Source organism: Erinaceus europaeus, chromosome 1 (genome assembly GCF_950295315.1).
Source record: "Erinaceus europaeus chromosome 1, mEriEur2.1, whole genome shotgun sequence".
NCBI classification, from domain to species: Eukaryota; Metazoa; Chordata; class Mammalia; order Eulipotyphla; family Erinaceidae; genus Erinaceus; species Erinaceus europaeus.
The window spans coordinates 2,972,390-2,994,559 of record NC_080162.1 but is presented as its reverse complement, the minus strand read 5'-3'; the positions used below and the strand labels follow the sequence as shown (position 1 = coordinate 2,994,559).

Sequence of the window (22,170 nt, the reverse complement as noted above, 5' to 3'; positions counted from 1 at the left end):
CGGGCAGTGGCGCAGCGGGTTAAGCGCCAAAGCATAATGACCGGCGAAAGGATCTGGGTTCGAGCCCCCGGCTCCCCACCTGCAGGGGAGTCGCTTCACAGATGGTGAAGCAGGTCTGCAGGTGTCTGTCTTTCTCTCCCCCTCTCTGTCTTCCCCTCCTCTCTCCATGTCTCTCCGTCCTAACAAGGACAGCAATAACAACAAGAACTACAACAACAATGAAAAACAACGAGGGCAACAAAAGGGAAAAATAAATAACTATAAAAAAGGGAAAAAAGAAAATATTAAAATACATATTATAAAAACAAAATAAATGAAATAATAAAATAAATAAAATCAGATGAAATAAAATAAATAAAATCAGATGAAATAACATAATAAAATAAAGTGAAATAAAATAGTAAAATAAGATGAAATAAAATAATAAAATAAGAACAAATAAAATAATAAGATGAAATAAAATAAATAAAATCAGATGAAATAAAATAATAAAATAAGAAGAAATAAATTAATAAGATGAAATAAAATAATAAAATAAATATAACAAAATAATAAAATAAGATGAAATAAAATAATAAAAGAAATAAATTAATAAGATGAAATAAAATAATAAAATAAATATAACAAAATAATAAAATAAGATGAAATAAAATAATAAAATAAATAAGATGAAATAAAATAATAAAATAAATAAAATGTGAAATAAAATAATAAAATAAGAAGAAATAAAATAATAACATAAATAAAATAAGATGAAATAAAATAAGAAGAAATAAAATAAGAAGAAATAAAATTAATAAGATGAAATAAAATAATAACATAAATAAAATAAGATGAAATAAAATAAAATGAAATAAAATAATAAAATTAATAAGATGAAATAAAATAATAAATAAAATAAGATGAAATAAAACAATAAAATAAATAAAATAAGATGAAATAAAATAATAAAATAAGAAATAAATGAATAAGATGAAATAAAATAATAAAATAAGATGAAATAAAATAATAAAATAAGAAGAAATAAATTAATAAGATGAAATAAAATAATAAAATAAGATGAAATGAAATAATAAAATAAGAAGAAATAAATTAATAAGATGAAATAAAATAATAAAATAAGATGAAATGAAATAAAATAAATTAAATAAGATGAAATAAAATAATAAAATAAGAAGAAATACATTAATAAGATGAAATAAAATAATAAAATATGGTGAAATAAAATAATAAATAAAACAAGACAAAATAAAAACAAAGCCGAACGAGGTAAGCAGCCCAGGAACCCCGCCCCGCCCCGCCCCTCGCCGGCAGAGCGCAGGCGTGGAGCGTCTCCCAGGGGCTCAGACCGGAAGCGCCCCGCAGACACGCCCACTCCGCACCCACTTCCGCCGGATCCGGAAGCGGGCGCCGGCGGCCGGGAGTCGCCGTGGGCGGGCTGGGCCCCGCCATGCTCCGCAGCGCCCGCCGCCTCCCCGGCGGCTCGGTGGCGCGGGCCGCGGTCGTGGCGGCGGCGCTGCTCTCGTCGCTGTCGCGGGGGTCGCCGCCCGAGCCGCCCGAGCCCGCGGCGTCGCCGCTCAGCCCCTACTTCGGCACCAAGACGCGCTACGAGGACGCGGAGCCGGGGCTGCGGCGGGACCCGCGGCTGCTGGGCGAGGCCTGCCGGCCGCTGCAGCTGGTGGCGCTGATCCGCCACGGCACCCGGCTGCCCACGGCGCGGCAGGTCGCCCGGCTGCGGCAGCTGCAGGCGCTGGTGCGCCGCCCGGACGCCGAGCCCGAGCCCGAGCCCGAGTGGAGCCGCCCCGGCGCGGACGGGCAGCTGGTGGAGCGCGGCCGGCAGGACATGCGGCGCCTGGCGGGACGCCTCGCCCGCCTCTTCCCCGCGCTGCTCGGCCGCCGCCACGCCGGCCGCCTGCGGGCGCTCAGCAGCTCCAAGCCGCGCTGCGTGGACAGCGGCGTCGCCTTCCTGCAGGGCCTGTGGCGGCACCACCACCCCGGGGAGCCCGCGCCCGGCCCGGCGGGTGAGCCCCGCCGCCCCGCGCCCGCCCCTGCCCGGCCCCGCCCCTGCCCGGCCCTGCTCGGCCCTGCTCGGCCCTGCTCGCCCCCTACTCGGCCCCGCCGCCCCGCGCCCGCCCCGCCCGGCCCCGCCCCTGCCCGGCCCTGCTCGGCCCTACTCGGCCCCGCCGCCTCGCGCCCGCCCCTGCCCGGCCCTGCTCGGCCTTACTCGCCCCTACTCGGCCCCGCTGCCTCGCGCCCGCCCCGCCCGGCCTTACCTACTCCTGCCCGCCCCGCCCGGCCTTACCCGCTCCTGCTCGCCCCCGGCGCCACGCCCCCGCCCAGCCCCTGCCCGGCCTGCCCGGCCCTACTCGCCCCCGCCGCCATGCGCGCCCGCCCTGCCCGGCCCTACTTGCCCCTGCCTGGCCTTACCCGCTCCTGCCCGGCCCTACTCGGCCCTGCCGCCTCGCGCCCGCCCCGCCCGGCCCTGCTCGGCCCTGCTCGCCCCTGCCCGGCCCTGCCCGGCCCTGCCCTGCTCTGCCCTGCTCGCCCCTACTCGGCCCTGCCCGGCCTGCCCGGCCCTGCTCGGCCCTGCTCGCCCCTACTCGGCCCCGCCGCCATGCGCCTGCCCGGCCCTGCTCGCCCATACTCTGCCCTGCCCGGCCTGCTTGGCCCTGCTCGCCCCTGCCCGGCCCCGCCCGGCCCTGCCTGGCCCTGCCCTGCTCTGCCCTGCTCGCCCCTACTCGGCCCCGCCGCCATGCGCCTGCCCGGCCCTGCTCGCCCCTACTCGGCCCTGCTCGGCCCTGCTCGCCCCTACTCGCCCCTACTCGGCCCCGCCGCCTCGCGCCCGCCCGGCCCGACCCCTGCCCGGCCCTGCTCGCCCCTACTCAGCCCTGCTCGCCCCTACTCGGCCCTGCTCGCCCCTACTCAGCCCTGCCCGGCCCTGCTCGCCCCTACTCGGCCCCGCTGCCTCGCGCCCGCCCCTGCCCGGCCCTACTCGCCCCTGCCCGGCCCTACTCGCCCCTGCCCGGCCCCTGCCCAGCCCTGCTCGCCCCTGCCCGGCCTTACCCACTCCTGCCGGGCCTTACCTGCTCCTGCCCGGCCCTACTCGGCCCTGCCGCCACGCGCCCGCCCCGCCCGGCCCCTGCTCGCCCCTACTCGGCCCCGCCGCCTCGCGCCCGGCCCGGCCCCTGCCCGGCCCTGCTCGCCCCTACTCGCCCCTACTCGGCCCCGCCGCCTCGCGCCCGCCCGGCCCGGCCCCTGCCCGGCCCTGCTCGCCCCTACTCAGCCCTGCTCGCCCCTACTCGGCCCTGCCCGGCCCTGCTCGCCCCTACTCAGCCCTGCCCGGCCCTGCTCGCCCCTACTCGGCCCCGCCGCCTCGCGCCCGCCCCTGCCCGGCCCTACTCGCCCCTGCCCGGCCCTACTCGCCCCTGCTCGGCCCCTGCCCAGCCCTGCTCGCCCCTGCCCGGCCTTACCCACTCCTGCCGGGCCTTACCTGCTCCTGCCCGGCCCTACTCGGCCCTGCCGCCACGCGCCCGCCCCGCCCGGCCCCTGCTCGCCCCTACTCGGCCCCGCCGCCTCGCGCCCTGCCCGGCCCTGCTCGCCCCTACTCGCCCCTACTCGGCCCCGCCGCCTCGCGCCCGCCCGGCCCGGCCCTACTCGCCCCTACTCGCCCCTGCCGCCTTGCGCCCGCCCCGCCTGGCCCCTGCCCGGCCCTGCTCGCCCCTACTCGGCGTTGCCGCCTCGCGCCCACCCCGCCCGGCCCCTGCCCGGCCCTGCTCGACCCTGCCCGACCCTGCCGGATCCCTGCTCGGCCCCTGCCCGGCCCTACTCGCCCCTGCCCGGCCCTACTCGTTCCTGCCCGGCCCTACTCGCCCCTGCCCAGCCCTGCTCGCCCCTGCCCGGCGTCACCTGCTCCTGCCCGGTCCTACTCCCCCCTGCCCAGCCCTACCCGCCCCCGCCGCCATGCGCTCTGGCCCTACTCACCCCTGCTCGGCCTGCCCGGCCCTGCTCGCCCCTGCCCGGCCCTGCTCGCCCCTGCCGGGTCCCTGCTCGACCCCTGCCCGGCCCTCCTCGCCCCTGCCCGGCCTTACCCGCCCCTGCCTGGCCCTCCTCGCCCCTGCCTGGCCTTACCCGCTCCTGCTCGGTCCTACTCGCCCCTGCCGGCCCCTGCTCCCTCCTTCCGGCCCCTGCTCGCTCCTGCCCTCCCCTCTGCTGCCCGCCCCTGCTCTCCCCTGCCCGCCCTGCTCTCCCCGACCTCCCTTCTGCTGCCCCTGCTCTCCTTGGCTCCCCCTCCCCGACCCCAGGTCTCTGCCCCTCGACCCCCAGCCCCCGCCCCTTCCTTCTGCCCCCCCAGCCGGCGCCCACTCGGCTCAGACTCCTCCAGGCAGGCGGCGCTGTGAGGCGCAGGGTCCCCCCGCTAAGAACGAGCCTCCTTTTCCCAGGATGTGGGTGCTGGGCCTCCGCCCTGTTTCGGGAGCCGCTCCTCACAGCCTCCCCACCCGCCCGCTGCCTGCCTGCCTGCCTGCCTGTCTGTCTGTCTGTCTGTCTCTCGCTCTTGCCCTGCGGCGTCGGCTCGACGGCTCCCGTCAGTGCTCTGTCCGTCTGCCCGTCACGGCTTCTGGGGGACTCGGGCTGCACAGGTGCAATCGGCTGCGCTCTCTCCTGCTCGTCTGAAGATGCCCCGCAGACCCGTTAGCTACTGGGGAGGGAGGCAGGACGTGCCGGACCTTCATAGGCCTGGCGGGCGGACAGACAGACGCCGGGGCTGCTGGGGCTGCTGGGCGGAGGGACCTCGAGGTCGGCAGCAGCCTTAGTGTCCAGCAGGCTCCCCGCTCGCCCTTTCAGTCTCAGAGGCCGAGTCCTTTGCCTCACGGCTGCATTGTGAGCTGCGGGCAGTCGCTCTGCTCATGGTGAACAGCAGAACAGTGCCTTTGTTTCCATTGAAAGAGCATCAGGAGTTAGACGTGGGGGCTGAAATATCCAGACTCCCCTGGGAAGGCATTTGGAAGCAGGGAGAGATGACTGAGCACTTAGTTTCCTAAGCGAGGAAGCTTTAGTATGAATCGCGACCCCAGAATCCCGCAGGCATTCTAGGACACGTGGCCCGCGAGCTGCTGTGACATGCGACTCTGGTTTGCTCTAGATACGCAGCAGCAGGGTAGTGCCCTGTGCGTGGTGAAGTTTGAGAAGGGATTTCTGAAACTCGAGCGTGACGGAAACAGCTCAGAAGGCACCGGCGCAGTCTGAGCCTGCCCCTGGTTTCCCGTGCACACTTGGTACACTGGGGAAGTCCTGCCGGTGGTAGAAGGTTCCATGGCCGCTCCAGGGAGACGAGCCAAGCCAGGAGCCTTTGGCAGTGAGAGACAGAAGACCTGACGTGTCCGTGTGTCTTTGCTGCTGTCAGCAGCTTTTCACCTTGAGTTTTTGGAGTCATTCTGTGGGGGTGGTTACCGGCTTGTTGGCAGGTGGCTAGACAGACTTTCCCATTCCACCACCACACACGTCCGCGAGCTGTCAGTGGCTTGTTCGTAGAGCGCGTCTCTCTCCCGTAAAGGGATGGAGTCGCCGTCTCGGGAACAGAGTGTGTGGACTGAGAGGAGCAGGTTCGCCCGGGCAGATGGTCTCATCCCTAGGAGCTTTGCTCTCCGAGCTCCCTGTCCCAGCCAGAAAAGCACGGGCAGCACAGAACTTTATTCACCTGTGAACTGCTCTCTTTCAGACATGGAGTACGGGCCTCTGGAAATTAACGATAAGCTGATGCGCTTCTTCGATCATTGTGAGAAGTTTCTAACTGAAGTGGAAGGAAATGCCACAGCTCTTCATCATGTGGAAGCTTTTAAGACCGGGCCCGAAATGCAGAACGTTCTAAATAAAGTCGCAGCTACTTTGCAAGTGCCGGTCAGCAGTTTAAATGCAGGTAAAATGCACCTGTTATCTGCCATGTAAGCATTGAATTCATGGAGTGGTTCTTGAACTTTGGAGGAAAAAAAAAAAAAAAGAAAAGGAAAGTTCTTCCTTCCGGCCGCCCCTTAGTAAATGACTGTTGTGAAGAAGATCCATTCTGGCGGAGAAAGTCGTGTGCCGAGTGCTCACCGTGGTCAGGCTTTAGTCCTCTTGGGGTTTTGTAGAAGATGCAGGGTTCTCTCTCAGAATGCAGGTATGCAGAACTCCAGGTCTGAGAAACATCTGTGAAGCACTGATCTGCCCTCTGAATTTTCTCCTCATAAAGTGATAGCGAACGGAAGTCATGGATTCCGTGGTTTTTGTAGTTCAGAAATGAGCACAGTAGTCGGGTCTTCTCTGAGACTTCTGTGTCTGGAGACGCCGAGATAGTGTTGGCCACCGGTCCGTGACTGCAGCTTGGAGACCTTAGGGAGGCGGAGACCCTGCTGACTGCTGTGTGGGAAGCCGGCCTGGGGACACCGAGCAGGAGATTGAGTCATTTTCCTGTTGTCTAGAAATGTCTGCACTGCAGAGCAGATACTGCCAAACGTGCAGAGATTCGGGGCCTCCTTACACTTTGGATCCACTTTCGGAAGGCCAGGAAGAAATAGATGTTGGGAGCAAACAAAGCCGGGAAGGATTTGTCTGTCAGTCGAACTTGAGTGCTGTTGAGCAGTGGGTGACATTTAACGTGAGATTTTTATTCCCTCTCCAAACTGACTTTATGTTGGGGTCGCTTGTAGTAGTTTAAAGTCATTTGCTGGCCAAGAACTCAGGTCAGTGAGGGGTGATGCCACCACGGTGTGCGCACAGCCGACGCGGGCAGCTGGGCCAGCAGCCGTTGTTGGGTTCAAGGCCCGGCTGTTCCTCGCCCCTCCCCTCCCGGCAGTGAGTATCGCTTTGGGCATTTTGATCTCTGCCAGGGCAGCGGATGTAAAGTCGTGACTTCAGCTGGTGCTTCTGTGGCCCTCCGTGAAGGCGGCGAGCCTTTCGCTGTGCTCAGGCGGCTCTGCAGGGCCTCTCCTGCCTTGACTCGCCTCCCCTGGGTTGTTGGGAGCTTTTTGTCTGCTCCAGAGGTCACTGAGGCCTGTGTCCTGGGTGTTTTGAAGCTCGACGAAGGACGCGCCCTTCGCCTGTTGTGTGCTGCTAACATTTTCCCTTGATTGTTGCTTCTCGTGTGGCGCCTTGGTGCACAATGTCTGAGGCCGTCTGTCTGTCTGTCGGCTCATCACGGCATCCGCTTGCATTCTACTTAGGGGTTTCTGTGGCGGGTTTTTATCAGGTACTGACAGGCTACCTTCCATACCCCAGCTACTCCAGTATTCCTGTTCCAAACCCACATGTGTGGAAAAGTAGCATGATCCGCTAGTCAGCAGAATGAAAATCCTTAGGATTTATCTTAACTCGATTGGACAAAACCATACCGACCCCAGATGTAGTATTTGGTCTTTGTCCCCTTTGCTTCTCTCCTTGTTTCTTGACGTCACTGCCCCTGACCCCTCACTTGCTCCGCTGTACCCTCCCTCTTTACTTTCTTCTTCTTCAGGATCGTGACGACGAGAAGTTCGGAGGGCTGTGTGCTAAGGGCACAGTCCCTTAACTCCTCAAGACGGTGACGCCATGCCACACTCAGCGGTGAGGTGCCAGCACCCCTTCACCATGGCGCAGCGGCCCCCACTCCCCCCACCCTGTGCTCTCCTCCTCACACCTCTGTTCTGTGCTTGGTCTCATAGATCACGAGTGAGACGATTTGTGTTCCAGTGACCACCTCTCCTCTGCGACTTGACTTTTCTGTCTGGCCTCTCTTCACATCGAGAGCAAGGTCTTGAAGTTGCTTATTATTTGTTGTATCGTTGATGCTTGTCTTCAGCTGTGGTAATAATTGCTTCGTCATCGCACCAAGGCAGAGGACTTGTCTGAGAGCGAGTGGAGAGGCCCTGGATCCCCGTGTGTGCTGGTAGAAGCCAGAAGTCAGTCGGCAGCGAGGGTTCTGCGGGCACCCGGCTCGTGTGTCAGCAGCTGTGCTGGTTGCCGTCTCCCCACAACAGAGCCTTTGTGGACAAGTCACGCACTTCACATGCTTTGGGGCTCCGTGGACGGCGCGTGTCACGAGGGGGCAGCCTGTGGATGGGCTGGTTACCTCTTAGCCCTTCCAGAAAGTCTCCTGCTCTCCTTGCAGAAAGTCTGTCTGGTCAGATGCAAGTACGGCTGCCTCCGCCTTGTTTTACTCAGATTTGCCTGTACGGCTGTTTTTCAGCCTGTGTTTAGCGTCAGAGCACAAGTGGGTCTCCTGTTTTTTATTCTCAGCTTCTAAGCTGAACGTTTTGTGTGTGTTTTTAATGTTAGTTATTTATTTTTGTGATAGAGACCAGAGCACTGCTCAGCTCTGGCTTACAGTGGTTCTGGGCATTGAACCTGGGATCTGTGAGCGCTAGGTGTGGACGTCTTAGCAGAACCGCTGTACCGTCTCTGCAGCCCCAGCTCTGAGCCCTAAGATGCTTCCATTGACTTCATCTCAGGAGACATTCCGCACGCGGCTGCATTTCTTCCATCAGTCCCCCTCCCTCTCTTTGTAAAGATTATGAGAGTCAGAACCAGAGCGCCGGTCCTTTAGTTCTGGTTTAAGATAGCCCTGAGGGTTGAGCCTGCAGCCTCTGGGGCCTCAGCCACACAAATTGTTGCTCTACCGGTCCGGCTGTCTCCCAGGCATAGGCCCTTGATTCAGCTCATGGGCGCAGGTGAGTTCTGTCACCTGGCTGCGTTGGCTCCCCAGGCCTGTGCCAGGCGCGTGTTCCTGTGGCCTGAGCGGTGAGCAGGAATCGACCCTGTGTGTCGGCCTCGTAGTCTCCAGTGCCCGGCACCACCAGCTCAGCCGGGTTGCACAGACTCCGAGGGCCAAGGCAGAGTGAGGGGCGCAGAAAGGAGGGCTCGGCCGGCCTCGGTCCTCGCTGGGGCCAGAGCACACTGAGGGGCTGGCCGGACTCGGGGTCAGGCCCACCGGCCTGGCGAGGGAGCACGGACAGGGCCCCCCTTTGGGGGCCTGGGTGTGCTTGTTGCTGGCTTGCTAAGTCATATGGGACTGGCAGGGGCCGGGCCTGTGATCTGCCAGGTGCCAGCACTCGATAGGCACCCCAGCTTTGCTGGGGGTAGGGCAGCCCGGGAGTTTGCTCTTAGGACTTACTGCTCTGCAGCACAGGGAGCTGCCAGGTGTGTGTGTGTGTGTGTGTGTGTGTGTGTGTGTGTGTGTGTGTGTGTGTGTGTGGTTTTCCCACCAGTGTGCTGCTGAACTCTGGCTCCTAGTGGTGCTGGGGATTGAACATGGAGTTTTTGGTGCCCCGGGCACGAGCGTTGTCCTGCATAACCATTGTGCTATCTCACTAGCCTAGGCAGGTCTTCAGAATGGCTTCTGCCAGCAACTCCCAGTTCATACTCTATATTTTTATTATTGGATAGAAATAGAGAGAAATTGAGACAAGAGGGGGGAGGGAGAGAGGAGAGAGACAGAGACACCTGCAGCCCTGCTTCCCCACTTGTGAAGCTTTCCCCCTGCAGGTGGGGAGCAGGGGCTTGAACCTGGGTCCTTGTGCACTGTCATGTGTGTGCTTAGCTAGGTGCGCCACCACCTGGCCCCCTCATACTCAGTAGTTTCTTATTTACCATTCTTGTGTTCCAAGGATTGCTCCAAGAACTGCCACGACTTCCCGCCTCCCACCCAGCGTAGACATCCCCTGATGCAGTGTGCTGCCACGTGGTGGGGCTTCTTCTTGTCTTCTCTTGTCTTTCTCTGGGTTTGTGCCTTGCCTTGGGAGCTTGTCTGTCTGGGCTTCAGGTATGTTTCTGTAGCATTTGTTCACATTGTGGTGTAGTGTTGCCGTTATTGTAGGGAAATGTAAACAGTTTCTCCCTGCTGGGCCATGTGGCCCTGCCCTACTGCCCCTTCTCTGTGCTTCTCTAGTCTTTGGCTTTAATGAGCATAACACGGAGTGTTGTATGGTTGAAGAACCATTCAATACTGTACTGAGCTATTTCCAGCTTCCAAGGTGGAGACTAAACTCTTAAAACCCTCTCATTCTACAGGCTCTAAAATGAAAAGCAAGTTCTTTTCTCTTTTAATTTTTGTTTTTAATACTTTCAACTATTTTATTGGGAGCTAATGGTTTACAGTAAATACAGCTGTTGGCATGTGTGAAATTTCCCAGTTTTCTGTGAAACACTTTGAATCCAGCCTAGTTCTTCCTCCACATCATGCACTGGGACCTGAGCATCCGCTCCCACCCACTCCCCAGTCCAAGTCCTATTTAGTGTTTCTCCCTTCTGCTCTTACTTCTGTCCATGAGTGAAATCATCCCATATTCTTCCTTCTCTTTCTAGCTTAACTCACTTGACATGATTCCTTCAAGCTCCGTCCGAGATGAAGAAAGAGAAATCGCCATTTTTAATGGCTGAGTAGTATTCCACTTTGTATCTAGACCACAACTTGCTCAGCCACTCTTCTGTTGTTGGACACGTGGGTTGCTTCCAGGTTTTGGCTATCATAAATTGTGCTGCTTTGAGCATAGGTGCACACAGATCTTTTTGGATGGATGTGTTGGATTCCTTAGGATCTATCCCCAGGAGAGGAATTGCAGGGTCATAGGTCATAGGGTCAGAGAGTTCTCCAGACTACTCTCCACAGAGGTTGGACCCATTGACACTCCCACCAGCAGTGCAGGAGGGTTCCTTTGTCCCCACACCCTCTCCAGCATCTGTTGCTGCTGTTACCTTTTCTGGTGTGTGCCATTCTCACGGGGTGAGTGGTATTTCATTGTCTTTATTTGCATTTCTCTAACAGTCAGTGACTTGGAGCATTTTTGTCTTATGCCTGTTGGCCTTTTGGATCTCTTCTGTGGAGAATATTCTGTCATGTCCTCTCTCCATTTTTGGATGGGATCATCTGTTTTCTTGTTGCTGAGTTTGGTGAGCTTTTTGTATATTTTGGCTACTAACCTCTTGTCTGATGTATGACATGTAAAGATCTCCCATCCTGTCTAGAGTTCTCTTTGTTTGGGTGGTGGTTTCTTTTGCTGTGTAAAAGTTTTTCAATTTGTTGTAGTCCCATTGGTTTATTTTTATTTGTTTTCCTGGCAGTTGGACTTATGTCATTGAAGATACCTATAAACAATAAAAGAAGCAAGTTATTTCCGTGCTGTAAATCCTAGAATAAAAATTTTTGTTGACTTTGGCAAGCAATGCTTGGCAGGCAAACCATTCATAAAAATAAAAACACAGGGAATCGGGCAGTAGCGCAGCGGGTTAAGCGCACGTGGCGCAAAGTGCAAGGACCGGCTAAGGATCCCGGTTCGAGCCCCGGCTCCCCACCTGCAGAGGAGTCACTTTACAGGCAGTGAAGCAGGTCTGCAGGTGTCTATCTTTCTGCCTCCCCCTCCCGTCTTCCCCTCCTCTCTCCATTTCTCTCTGTCCTATCCAACAACAACAATAACTACCACAATAAAACAAGGGTAACAAAAAGGAATAAATATTAAAAATAAGTAAATAAAATAAAAATAAAAACATAAGGCTGATAAAATAGCTCATGTGCACAGCCCAGGGCCCAGCCTGCCCCCCCCCCCAAGAAAGCATCAGGGGCGCGCAGGATGTGTTACAGAGTGTATCGTCGCACACAGGCCATACTTCCTACCCAGGCGGCGCAGGCTGCAGTTACACAGCAGTGGAACTGGACGTTTGCGTGCCCTGTGCCATCTGCCACGGCTGGTTTCCATTCACGCCAGAGCCACACTGCTGGCTTCCGTTTTGCTCACCCCTGACCTTGGCACGGCAGAGTCGCCATTTTTCTTCGATACCCAGGAAGGAACTCAGATAGTCTTGTATTTATATATTGAGACGGGAGGGGAGGCAAGCTAGAGAGGGAAAGAGACAGAGACACCGGCAGCCCTGTTTCACCACTCCTGTGAAGCTTTTTTTTTTTTCTTCTTCCTTTTTTCTTTTCTTCTTGCCTCCAAGGTTACCGCTGGTGCTCAGTGCTGGCACTATGAATCCAAGGTTACCGCTGGTGCTCAGTGCTGGCACTATGAATCCAAGGTTACCGCTGGTGCTCAGTGCTGGCACTATGAATCCAAGGTTACCGCTGGTGCTCAGTGCTGGCACTATGAATCCAAGGTTACCGCTGGTGCTCAGTGCTGGCACTATGAATCCATTGCTCCTGGAGGCTGTTACTTCCATTAAAAAAAAAATTGGGAGTTGGGCGGTAGCGCAGCAGGTTAAGCGCACGTGGCACAAAGCCCAAGGACCGGCGTAAGGATCCAGGTTTGAGCCCCCGGCTCCCGACCGGCATGGGAGTCGCTTCACAGGCGATGAAGCAGGTCTGCAGGTGTCTGTCTTTCTCTCCCCCTCTATCTTCCTCTCCTCTCTCCATTTTTCTCTGTCCTATCTAACAACAACAACATCAATAACAACAACAATAATAACTACAACAACAATAAAAAGACATGGGCAACAAAAGGGAAAATAAATAAAAATTTTTAAAAATATTTTTTGTTTGTGTTATAGAAGAGGGAGAAATTTAGAGAAGCGGGGAGAAAGGCACCTGCAGACCTGCTTGACCACTTGTGAAGCGACCCACTGCCTGCAGGTGGGGAGCTGGGGGCTTGAACTGACATCCTTGCTCTTTGTATTATGTGCACTTAGCCTGGCGTGCTACTGCCTGGCCTCTCCTGTGAATCTTTCCCTGAAGGTGGGGACCAGGGCTTTGAACCCAAGACCCGTCTGCCCTGTGATGTGTGCACTTAACCAGGTGCACCGCCACCTGGCCCCAAATGGTCTTTTCTTTAAACAAAAACATAACCAGTTTTTTAGCTGTGCTACAGATGACATCCTGTAAATGCTGATCCTTGGAAAACTGTAAAGGAATGCTAACTCAGGCTGTTTTCTTTCCAGACTTGATTCAGGTCGCTTTTTTCGCCTGCTCATTTGACCTGGCCATCAGGGGCGTCAAGTCTCCTTGGTGTGATGTTTTTGACATAGAAGATGCAAAGGTAGGTATTGCTTTCAGCGTTCTGTGCTTCGTGTGTGAGTGATTTTTAAAATATCATTTGAATCTTTTTCAAGGAAAAAAGCTGAGAGGGTACACTGTCTTTGAACTCATCAGAAGTTAGCGCAAGGAGAAATCAGCTCTTCTGCTAGGGCCTGCCTTCTTGTTGTCCATTTGGGTTCATAAAACTCTAGAATAAACATTCTCCCACAGCAATTTTGGTGTCTAGCTATTAGTGTAGAACTTGTTTAACCGCTCATCAAGTCTAGTGCTGGGAGTGATTACGGTGTCAGCATCGCCCAGGTTCTTTTTCCTCGGAAGCCAAAGCTGTTCATGAAAAGCTGTTCACGGAAGCGCGGTGCCTGGCCCTGCCTGGTGACGAGCTGGTTGGCCTGAGTTCCCATCTGCTTGCTTCCCACCTCCTGTGCCGCCGTTCTCCACCCAGATGACTCGGGGATAGACTTGCAGATCCCGCAGAGAAGAGGGCAGGTGGCCTGTGGTGAGTTTAAGGGAGGCAGGTTCAGATCAGTCATGGAATATTAGCAGAAGAAAAACAAACAAAATAAAAGCGGTGGCATAGGAGAATGTTAACCGTTTTCTTCAAGGCTCAGGCTAGCAGTATTGGAAAGGATTCTTAGGAATCAGGAGGGTTGTGTCGTGTTTGTCCATTATTCAGGAATACAGGCTTTTGGAATTTAGTCACCCCTTGTATACATCCACTAGAAGCTATTAAAAAAAAATCAGGTTTTTTAAAGTTGATCCGTTGAGAAAGAGAAACCAAGGAAGAGCCAGAGCGTCCTTCTGGTGCCAGCTCCTGTGTTGCGGGAGCCTCAGCCCAGGACCACGTGCTTGAGGGTACAGAACTTGGCCCATTGCTTCACTTCCCAGGCCACGAAACAAATACTGCTTAGCTTAATTTAACATCAAATTTTGTAAAGTGTTCTATTTTTTTCAGATAGAAGCTGTCTTAAGTTCAGAGCTAATGCACATTTGAAACCTTAAACAGTGAGGTAGAGACTTAGGTGATCAGCAGCCATGTTGAAGGTGATGTGTAGTCCTCGTGCTCAGTGACACATGGGACAGATAAGAGTCCTGTGTGGTGAGAGAGACGGGAGAAAGATGCACGGAGAAAGCCCAGGGCACTCCTGGCTCAGCTTTATGTTGAATCTGGGCAGCAGCGTTTAGTATATTGGGTAGAGCCAAAGAAATTGAGAGGGAGGGAGGGGGAGGGGCCCTTGCAGCACTAAGGACTTTCTTCTCTCTGTCTGTCTGTCTGTCTGTGACTCCAGGAGTTTCCTTCCTATAATGCCCTGTGTTTAAGATGACTGTGGACTTTATCTTCTCTGTGAGAGGGGTGTGTGTGTGTGTGTGTGTGTGTGTGTGTGTGTGGTGTGTGTGTGTGTGTGTGTGTGTGTGTGTGTGTGTGTGTGTGTGTGTGTGTGTGTGTGTGTTGGGGTCTCTGCTCTGGTCTGACTGTTTCAGGTAAGAGAGAGAAACAGAAAAGAGAGGGAAAGATACCCAAGCTTCCTGCTGATTGTGCTGATCATGTGTCTGTCTTTCCCTAATGGGCAGGGCTCTAGGGAGGGGAGTTTCCAGGACACGTTGGTGAGGTCTGGTGTCTTAACTAAACCATTGTAACCACAGTTACTTTATGTAGTCAGGTTTTACTTTTTAATCAGTTTAGGTAGCATATTTTCCTAGGAAAGTCAGCCATGTAATTTACATTTTCAAGGTTTTTTTTAATATATAAAAGTTGCTTTTTAAAACTTTAATTAGGACAGAGGGAAATTTAGAGGGATGGGAGAGAAATGGACAACTGCAGCCCTGCTGCACCATTAGTGAAGCTCCCCTGCAGGTGGGGACTGAGGACTTGAACCCAGGTCTTTGTGCCCTGTGTAGTGTGCTCCAGCGCCTGGTCCCGGGTATAAATGTCCTGCTGGTCCACATGCACACATCCTTAGAGCTCCCCAGCGTGTCGCTTTTTTGCTTCTGCTTCTTTGCTCTTTTTGCTGACTTCTTCATTGCGTCTTCGCTGGGTATTTTGGCTACAGTTTGGTGTGCGGCACTGCTGGCTCTTGAGCTTGTGATGGCTTTACTTGGTTTAGGGAAAGCTCACCTGCTCATAGTTTCTCAGAGTGTCGGCGTCGCAGGGGAGAGAGAAGAGACTGGAGCAGAGCGGGAACACAAATCTTTATTCACACAGGCACCCCAGAAATGGGTGAGGGCAGAGTGGCTTAGACCACGCGGAGCTAGCAACGTGGCCGCCTCCCACTATCCTAGCAGCCCTTCCCTGGGTCGCCGAAGAGAGGAAAAAAGCAAGAGAGAGAAAGGCGGAAGCAGGAGGGCTTTTATGGGAGAAATTCCGGAAATGGCAAGTCGGGACGGGCTTGGCAAGGAGAGGGGCGGAGAAAACAAGGCACTCTGGGAAGGGAGAAAGCTTCCGTAGCCATGGTTGCTAGGGTTTCAGCTCTGGCGGGAACAGGCGATACCCTGAGGGGCACCGTGGTGCATATCTGTAAATAAAACTTGCATGGAAATAGAATGTCTGTGGGCCCTGCCAGTGTTCAGCCACATCTGCACGATATCCCAACACCTCCCCCTTTCTTTTGTCTAATGGCCATAGTATAGGACATTTAGAGTGGAGCAGGCTTAGATCCCAACATCATAGCACCTCTTTGGGGAGGTAGACCTCCCTCTGGTTTAAGTAGCTGTTAGACTAAATGATCCCTGACAACAAAGCTGGTTACTGCTGGGGCTGCATCACCTACCCACTGCTCCTGGAGGCCATTTTCCCCACTTCTGTTGTCCCCGTTGTTTTATCATTGTTGTGGTTATTATTATTGTTGTTGTTGATGTCATTGTTGTTGGATAGGACAGAGAGAAATGGAAAGGGGGAGAGAAAGACAGACACGTACAGACCTGCTTCACCGCCTGTGAAGCGACTCCCCTGCAGGTGGGAAGCCGGGGGCTCGAACTGGGATCCTTAATGCTGGTCTTTATGCTTCGTGCCACGTGTGCTACTGCCGGACCCCAAAGCTTAACGTCCAGAGGAGAACTGCTGTAACAGCTTGTGTTCACGGCCTCTCAGGCCCATCCCACCTGCCGCTTTGCTGTCTGTCTGACAACGCTTTCTATATTGCTGCTTCCTTCTGTAGCCCTCTTAGTAGTGCAAGTGCTGTAATACGAACTCGTGTGTGTGTGTGCGTGTGCGAGTGTGTGTGTGCGTGCGTGTGTGTGAGTGTGTGTGTGCGTGTGTGTGAGTGTGTGTGTGTGCGCGTGTGTGTGTGTGTGCGTGTGTGCGCGTGCGCGTGTGTGTATGTGTGTGAGCGTACGTGTGTGAGTGTGTGTGTGTTTCCGTGCGTGCGTGTGTGTGTGTTTCCATGGTAGATAGTGCTCTTCCATTTATTCTTAATCTCTTCATTCAACAGTGTGTCTTGAGATCTTTAAAAAATATATATTCTTTATTTATTGGATAGAGACGGTCAGAAATTGGGAGTAGAGAGGGAGATAGAGAGAGACCCCTGCAGTCCCACTCACTTTGCACCACTCGCAAAGATTTCCCCCCCGCACGTGGGGACTGGGGGCTCAAACCCAGGGCCTTGCGCATTGAGGCATGTGTGCGCAGCCAGGTGCGCCACCACCGGCCCCATTCCTGAGGCCTTTTCTCAGGAGCACATTCTGGTCTACAGTACAGTTTCCTGCACAGTGCTCACACGCTCCCAGCAGAGTTTATATAGCAGCCGTTTGTCTGACTGTCAGTGGGTTCAAGCACTTTAGGAATTAGTGTAAACAGTGCTGCTCTGAGGTTTTGACTCTTTTTCTTGCTTTCCTTTGTGGATAGTAAAAGGAAGTGAATTAGGGGCTGGTGGGTGGCGCACCTGGTTGAACGCACATATCACAGTGTGCAAGGACCCAGGTTCAAGCCCCCAGTCCCCATCTGCAGGGGGAAAGCTTTTCGAGTGGTGTAGCAGGGCTGCAGGTGTCTCTCTGTCTGTCTCTCTCCAATAAGTAAATAAAGATACAAAAAATAAAAGAAAAAGGAAAAAGAAAGTGAACTAAGTGGCCGTAGACTGTGTGTGTGCTGTGCTTCCTGCTAGAGTCTCACCTAGGCGTCCACACTAAGCGCTGCTCCTGCGGCAGTGTCAGCCTCGGGCGTCCACACTAAGCGCTGCTCCTGCGGCAGTGTCAGCCCCTGGGCGTCCACACTAAGCGCTGCTCCTGCAGCAGTGTCAGAGCCCCTGGGCGTCCACACTAAGCGCTGCTCCAGCGGCAGTGTCAGCCCCTGGGCGTCCACACTAAGTGCTGCTCCTGCGGCAGTGTTGTTAAAATTCGGACGGCTCCAGCTGGGCGGGCTAGCTTCACGGGCGGGTAACAGAGATGCGGAGACAACGGCTGGGCAGGGAAGCTGTATTTCTTTATTCAGGAACAACGATTCATAAACTAAACCAAACTAATCACCAAACAGAACTCTGCTGTCTCTTTGCGGCGGCGCCAGTACTCTCTTACTCTGGAACTCAGGAACCCTCTGAACTCTGTCACTCTAGAACTCTGGCGGGGTTCCTTGGGGCGGGGCCAAGCGGCCCGCGAAATTAGCAGGACTGATCCAATTCTCTTGGCGGGGGAGAACTACCCAATGTAAAGCATACAACAATTCCCCCTTTTCTTTTTAACTAAATGACTGTAGTATCAAGGGTGTGGGGTGAACAGAAACATATATCATACAGGCATTTTTAAAAAAGAAACTGGCACAAACATGGAGAAACATGTAAGCAAGTAACAAGAACCAGTGTGCTGCCAAGGGAAGGCCTGAGGGGGCCGGCCATTTTTTGCCTCTGTGGGCAAAACTTTATCAGCTTAAAAAATATATATTTATTGCCTCTGGGGGGCTACTTGCCTCGACGGGCATTTGCATGGGGCCGGGGAACGGCCTAGAGTCCCAAAGGCAGCTGGCTGCAATTTACTTACTATGAAACAAAACTTGTTATTAGCATATTTCTAATAAAGAAGGAATGTGAGACTTTTACATATCAGCAACGTCTTTTAACCTTTTGTTACACCCATTCAAGATGGAGTCAGGAAAGGAAACATCAGGCATGAGAATAATTAGCATAGCCATTGTGTGATCTACCATTTCTAATAGAGAAGGTAATGGAGAGTTTTACACATCAACAAGTCTATTTGATAACTAATTTTTACCTCAGACTTTAAATGTAAGTTAATTTTATCTTTATGAGAATTACGTTGAAAACCTTTTTCATTTAACTTTGACTAGTAAGAATTTAGCCTTAAAGTTACTGTTTACCAAACTTTAAACATACACATAAACATGGTCATTAATACACAAGGAGAGAAACCTTTGTTACGAAGACATGTCATTTTAAACACGAATTTAGATATGTACTGTCTTAGTTGTTGGGGGGGGTTCACCATCCGGAGGTGGCTTCCCGCGCAGCTTCACTTCTAGGAATTGCAGGTTGCGATCTCTGCACGAATCTCTGCGTACTCCAGCTTGTCTGCCTTCAGACCGGACCGGCAGCTGGAGATCTCGTGTGCCCAGTTTCAGCAGGGAGTCCGGGAGGTCTGGGATCGTTCCAGAATTCATAGCAAGAGGGGAGGCGGGCCAGTTTTGTAGAAGGCGTGGTCCTAGGTGCCCAGGGGTGGCGGCCATGATAGGCCGCCGCGGCCCTGCCCCATGGCCCTGCCATGTCTGCTGCCCTGCTCACAGTGGCTGAGCAGCATGGAGGGATTACGCGTCCAGTGCCCTGCGCCACGCGGTGGAGAGCCGGCTCCTGTGGGCTGGCCTGCGTGCTGACATCGGGCTCTTGCATGGTGGAATCGGGCTCCAGCGTGTTGGCATCGGGCTCCAGCGTGCTGGCATCGGGCTCCTGCGGGTTGTCTGGGCACACGGCTGGCTGGCTGTTTAACCAGGTGGAAATAGCAGCTCCGTGCCTCGCCTCCCGCCCGCTGGCTCTTCCCGCTGGCTGTTCTGAGTTCGCCCGAGCGAGTGGAAACCACAGAGTGGTCCAGAGATAAATGTTCCAGAAACAGCAAAACAGTCTCGTGAAGAAAGAGCAGAGGCCTTTGGAGATCTCTTCACAAGCAGAAGAGAAGGCCATAGTGCATAGGTAGCCAAATTGTCTTTACTTATCTGAGAGATGCGCAGGTCAGGTCCATGTGGGTGCCATTTGTTGTTAAAATTCGGCGGCTCTTGCTGGGCGGGCTAGCTTCACGGGCGGGTAACAGAGATGCGGAGACAACAGCGGGGCAGGGAAGCTGTATTTCTTTATTCAGGAACAACGATTCATAAACTAAACCAAACTAATCACCAAACAGAACTCTGCTGTCTCTTTGCGGCAGCGCAAGCACTCTCTCCTTACTCTGGAACTCAGGAACCCTCTGAACTCTGTCACTCTGGAGCTCTGGCCGGGTTCCTTGGGGCGGGGCCAAGCGGCCCGCGAAATTAGCAGGACTGATCCAATTCTCTTGGCGGGGGAGAACTACCCAATGTAAAGCATACAACAAGTGTCAGCCCCTGGGCGTCCACACTAAGCGCTGCTCCTGCGGCAGTGTCATCCCCGGGCGTCCACACTAAGCGCTGCTCCTGCGGCAGTGTCAGCCCCTGGGCGTCCACACTAAGCGCTGCTCCTGCGGCAGTGTCAGCCCCTGGGCGTCCACACTAAGCGCTGCTCCTGCGGCAGTGTCAGCCCCTGGGCGTCCACACTAAGCGCTGCTCCTGCGGCAGTGTCAGCCCCTGGGCATCCACACTAAGCGCTGCTCCTGCGGCAGTGTCAGCCCCTGGGCGTCCACACTAAGCGCTGCTCCTGCGGCAGTGTCAGCCCCTGGGCGTCCTTGTCCTGCTCCCGTTATTGATATTGTCAAATAGATAAATTCACCGAGGTGACCTTTTTTCTCACTGGTCCTAGATCCCTAAAGACTTGCAGCTGGTTTGTGTGCTGCAGCGGACATTCTTCTCTGCGTGTATTCTTTCTTTCCTTGCTATGTGTTTTCACCATCGCCTTACTAACAGTGTGTTTTAGAGAAACTGCAGGTAGCACACATCTTTAATCTGCTGTCTTGAGCTGCAGTGATTTGAATGACTACCTGACGCTTGCCACCCTCCACACTGTTGGGGTGCCAGTCAGAGTCCCTCTGGCCCACCTTTGAAGTGTCTGGAAGGCTGGTGTCAACTCTGTGGGTGCTAAGATTTCGGGGAAGGATGACATGACTGCTTCTGAGCAGATCAGACTGACACACTCACTAAGGTGGAATAGTAGTAATCTTTGACATTTTTACTTTTAGGTATTAGAATATTTAAATGATCTGAAACAATATTGGAAAAGAGCATATGGATATGCTATTAACAGTCGATCCAGCTGCGGCCTGTTTCAGGATATCTTTCGGCACATGGACAAAGCAGTGGAACAGAAACAAAGGTACCCCCCACCCCTTCTCCAGTCATCCAGTTAAGCACTTGGAAAATGTTTTTAAAACAGTTTTTAAAAATGGATATTGCTTACCTATGTGTGTGCTTGCCATCTTCCCCGTCTTACCTTTCTTTTTTAATTTTTATTTATAAAAAGGAAACACCGACAAAACCACAGGATGAGAGGGGTACAAATCCACACAGTTCCCACCACCAGAACTCCGTGTCCCATCCCCTCCCCTGACAGCTTTCCTAGTCTCTATCCCTCTGGGAGTATGGACCCAGGGTCACTGTGGGATGCAGAAGGTGGAAGGTCTGGCTTCTGTAATTGCTTCCCCGCTGAACATGGGTGTTGACAGGTGGATCCACACCCCCAGCCTGTCTCTCTCTTTCCCTAGTGGGGCAGGGCTCTGGGGAAGCGGGTCTCCAGGACACATGGGTGGAGTCATCAGTCCACTGTGGTCCACTTGGCATCATGGCAGCATCTGGAACCTGATGGCTGAAAAAAGAGTTAACATATAAAGCCAAACAAATTGTTGACTAATCATGAACGTAAAGGCTGGAATAGTTCAGATGATGAGTTGGGGGGTCTCCATTTTTTTAGATAGATAGTAGGCCTATTTTAGTTTTATTCCAAAGAGCCCATGACTATACTAGTTTTTGTTTGTTTGTTTGTTTGTTTGTTTTTCCTGAGCCTGACATCTGATAGGCAGGTGGACCCAAGTTATTGTCTGAGGAGATGATGTCCTGGCTGGAAAAAGGACCAGAAAGCTGGATCAGGGAAGAGAGTGGCTCCCTAATACGGGGAAGGGGTATAAATGTTGTTGGCTGTAAACCCCATCGATTTGTTGTCATCTGGGGCCCATATTCAGCTTAGGAGCCTATGTAACCTCTGCATCCCTGTAGATCTGAGGTCTTGAGTAGAAACATTCCAGGCTGCCCCAATATCAGGACCCATCCTCCTCAGGTGTAGCATAGAGTATTTTGTCCAGCCTCCCTTCGGACAATGGAACACTCTCTACCATTGTTGATCCATGTTGAGGGCAAGGTCCTATGGGGGCCCACAGAGGGGTCTATTGTATTTTTCCTGATAAGAATGACCAGTAACAATGGAGAGAGGGATTTATTGGAGGTCTAGGCCCATCATGTCTGCTTGGGAATCTCAGGACTCCCTGACTAGGGCCCCAGCTGACGGGGTGGCCTGATAGTGACTAAAGAGTCATCATTAAAGTGTGCCAGTGTCTTGCCCTTATTCAGCTTGTGCAGTCCTTGCTTTGCTAAGGTGAGCTTGGGAGTGAGTGAGGGAAGTGTAATAGGAAGTAGGTGAGGAGGAAATCTAGGTCTCAGTGGACACTGTTTCATTGGGAGCTTTATGGAGCCTTTTTAAGCCTTACTGCTTGCTTGCTGCGTGTACTGACTCAGTGCAGACTACTGTGCACTTTTGCTTTCCCCATTTTAGCTTTCTACCCTTCATCATCGTATTTGTGGTGTCCGTCTCATTGTTTTAGACACTACAATCCATTCACTCTTTTTTACAGGTTAATAGTACTGTTCTGTGTTCAATAATTGCCACAGTCTTAAGCATTTTGTTAGAGGGCATTTGAATAGTTTATAATTTTGCTTTTGTAAATAAGTAACTTGGCTCCTGGTATGAATTATAAAATGTTACGATTTTTTAAAAAGAGTTTATAAGGGGCCAGGTGGTAGCGCAGCGGGTTAAGCGCACTTGGCGCAAAGCACAAGGACTGGCATAAGGATCCCGGTTCGAACCCCGGCTCCC

At 53.0% G+C, this 22,170-nt stretch overlaps 1 protein-coding gene and 1 long non-coding RNA gene across 10 annotated transcripts in view; both read left to right on the top strand.

Moving 5' to 3' along the window:
• Positions 1-1,391: 1,391 nt before the first annotated feature.
• The window catches only part of MINPP1 (multiple inositol-polyphosphate phosphatase 1), an 88,183-nt gene continuing 67,404 nt past the window's right edge, over positions 1,392-22,170 (top strand). For 4 of the 7 annotated variants that reach the window (XM_060187545.1, XM_060187645.1, XM_060187589.1 and 1 more), the window contains exons 1-4: positions 1,392-2,021; positions 5,717-5,914; positions 12,874-12,971; positions 20,267-20,400. In XM_060187545.1, coding sequence (XP_060043528.1) covers positions 1,451-2,021; positions 5,717-5,914; positions 12,874-12,971; positions 20,267-20,400 — 1,001 coding nt within the window. In that variant the 5' untranslated portion in view covers positions 1,392-1,450. Of the gene's footprint in view, positions 2,022-5,716; positions 5,915-12,873; positions 12,972-20,266; positions 20,422-22,170 lie in introns of all 7 variants that reach the window. The other 3 variants (XM_060187709.1, XM_060187410.1, XM_060187763.1) reach the window with 2 other exon arrangements.
• Positions 5,923-11,724, top strand: LOC132537533 (uncharacterized). Of its 3 annotated transcripts, XR_009549003.1 has the most exons (4): positions 5,923-6,615; positions 7,252-7,575; positions 9,615-9,769; positions 10,312-11,724. It is a non-coding gene; the product is annotated as an uncharacterized LOC132537533 (long non-coding RNA). The 3 variants fall into 3 exon arrangements; XR_009548999.1 differs by lacking the exon at positions 5,923-6,615 and having other exon boundaries at positions 7,055-7,575; XR_009549006.1 differs by lacking the exons at positions 5,923-6,615; positions 7,252-7,575 and adding an exon at positions 8,280-8,678.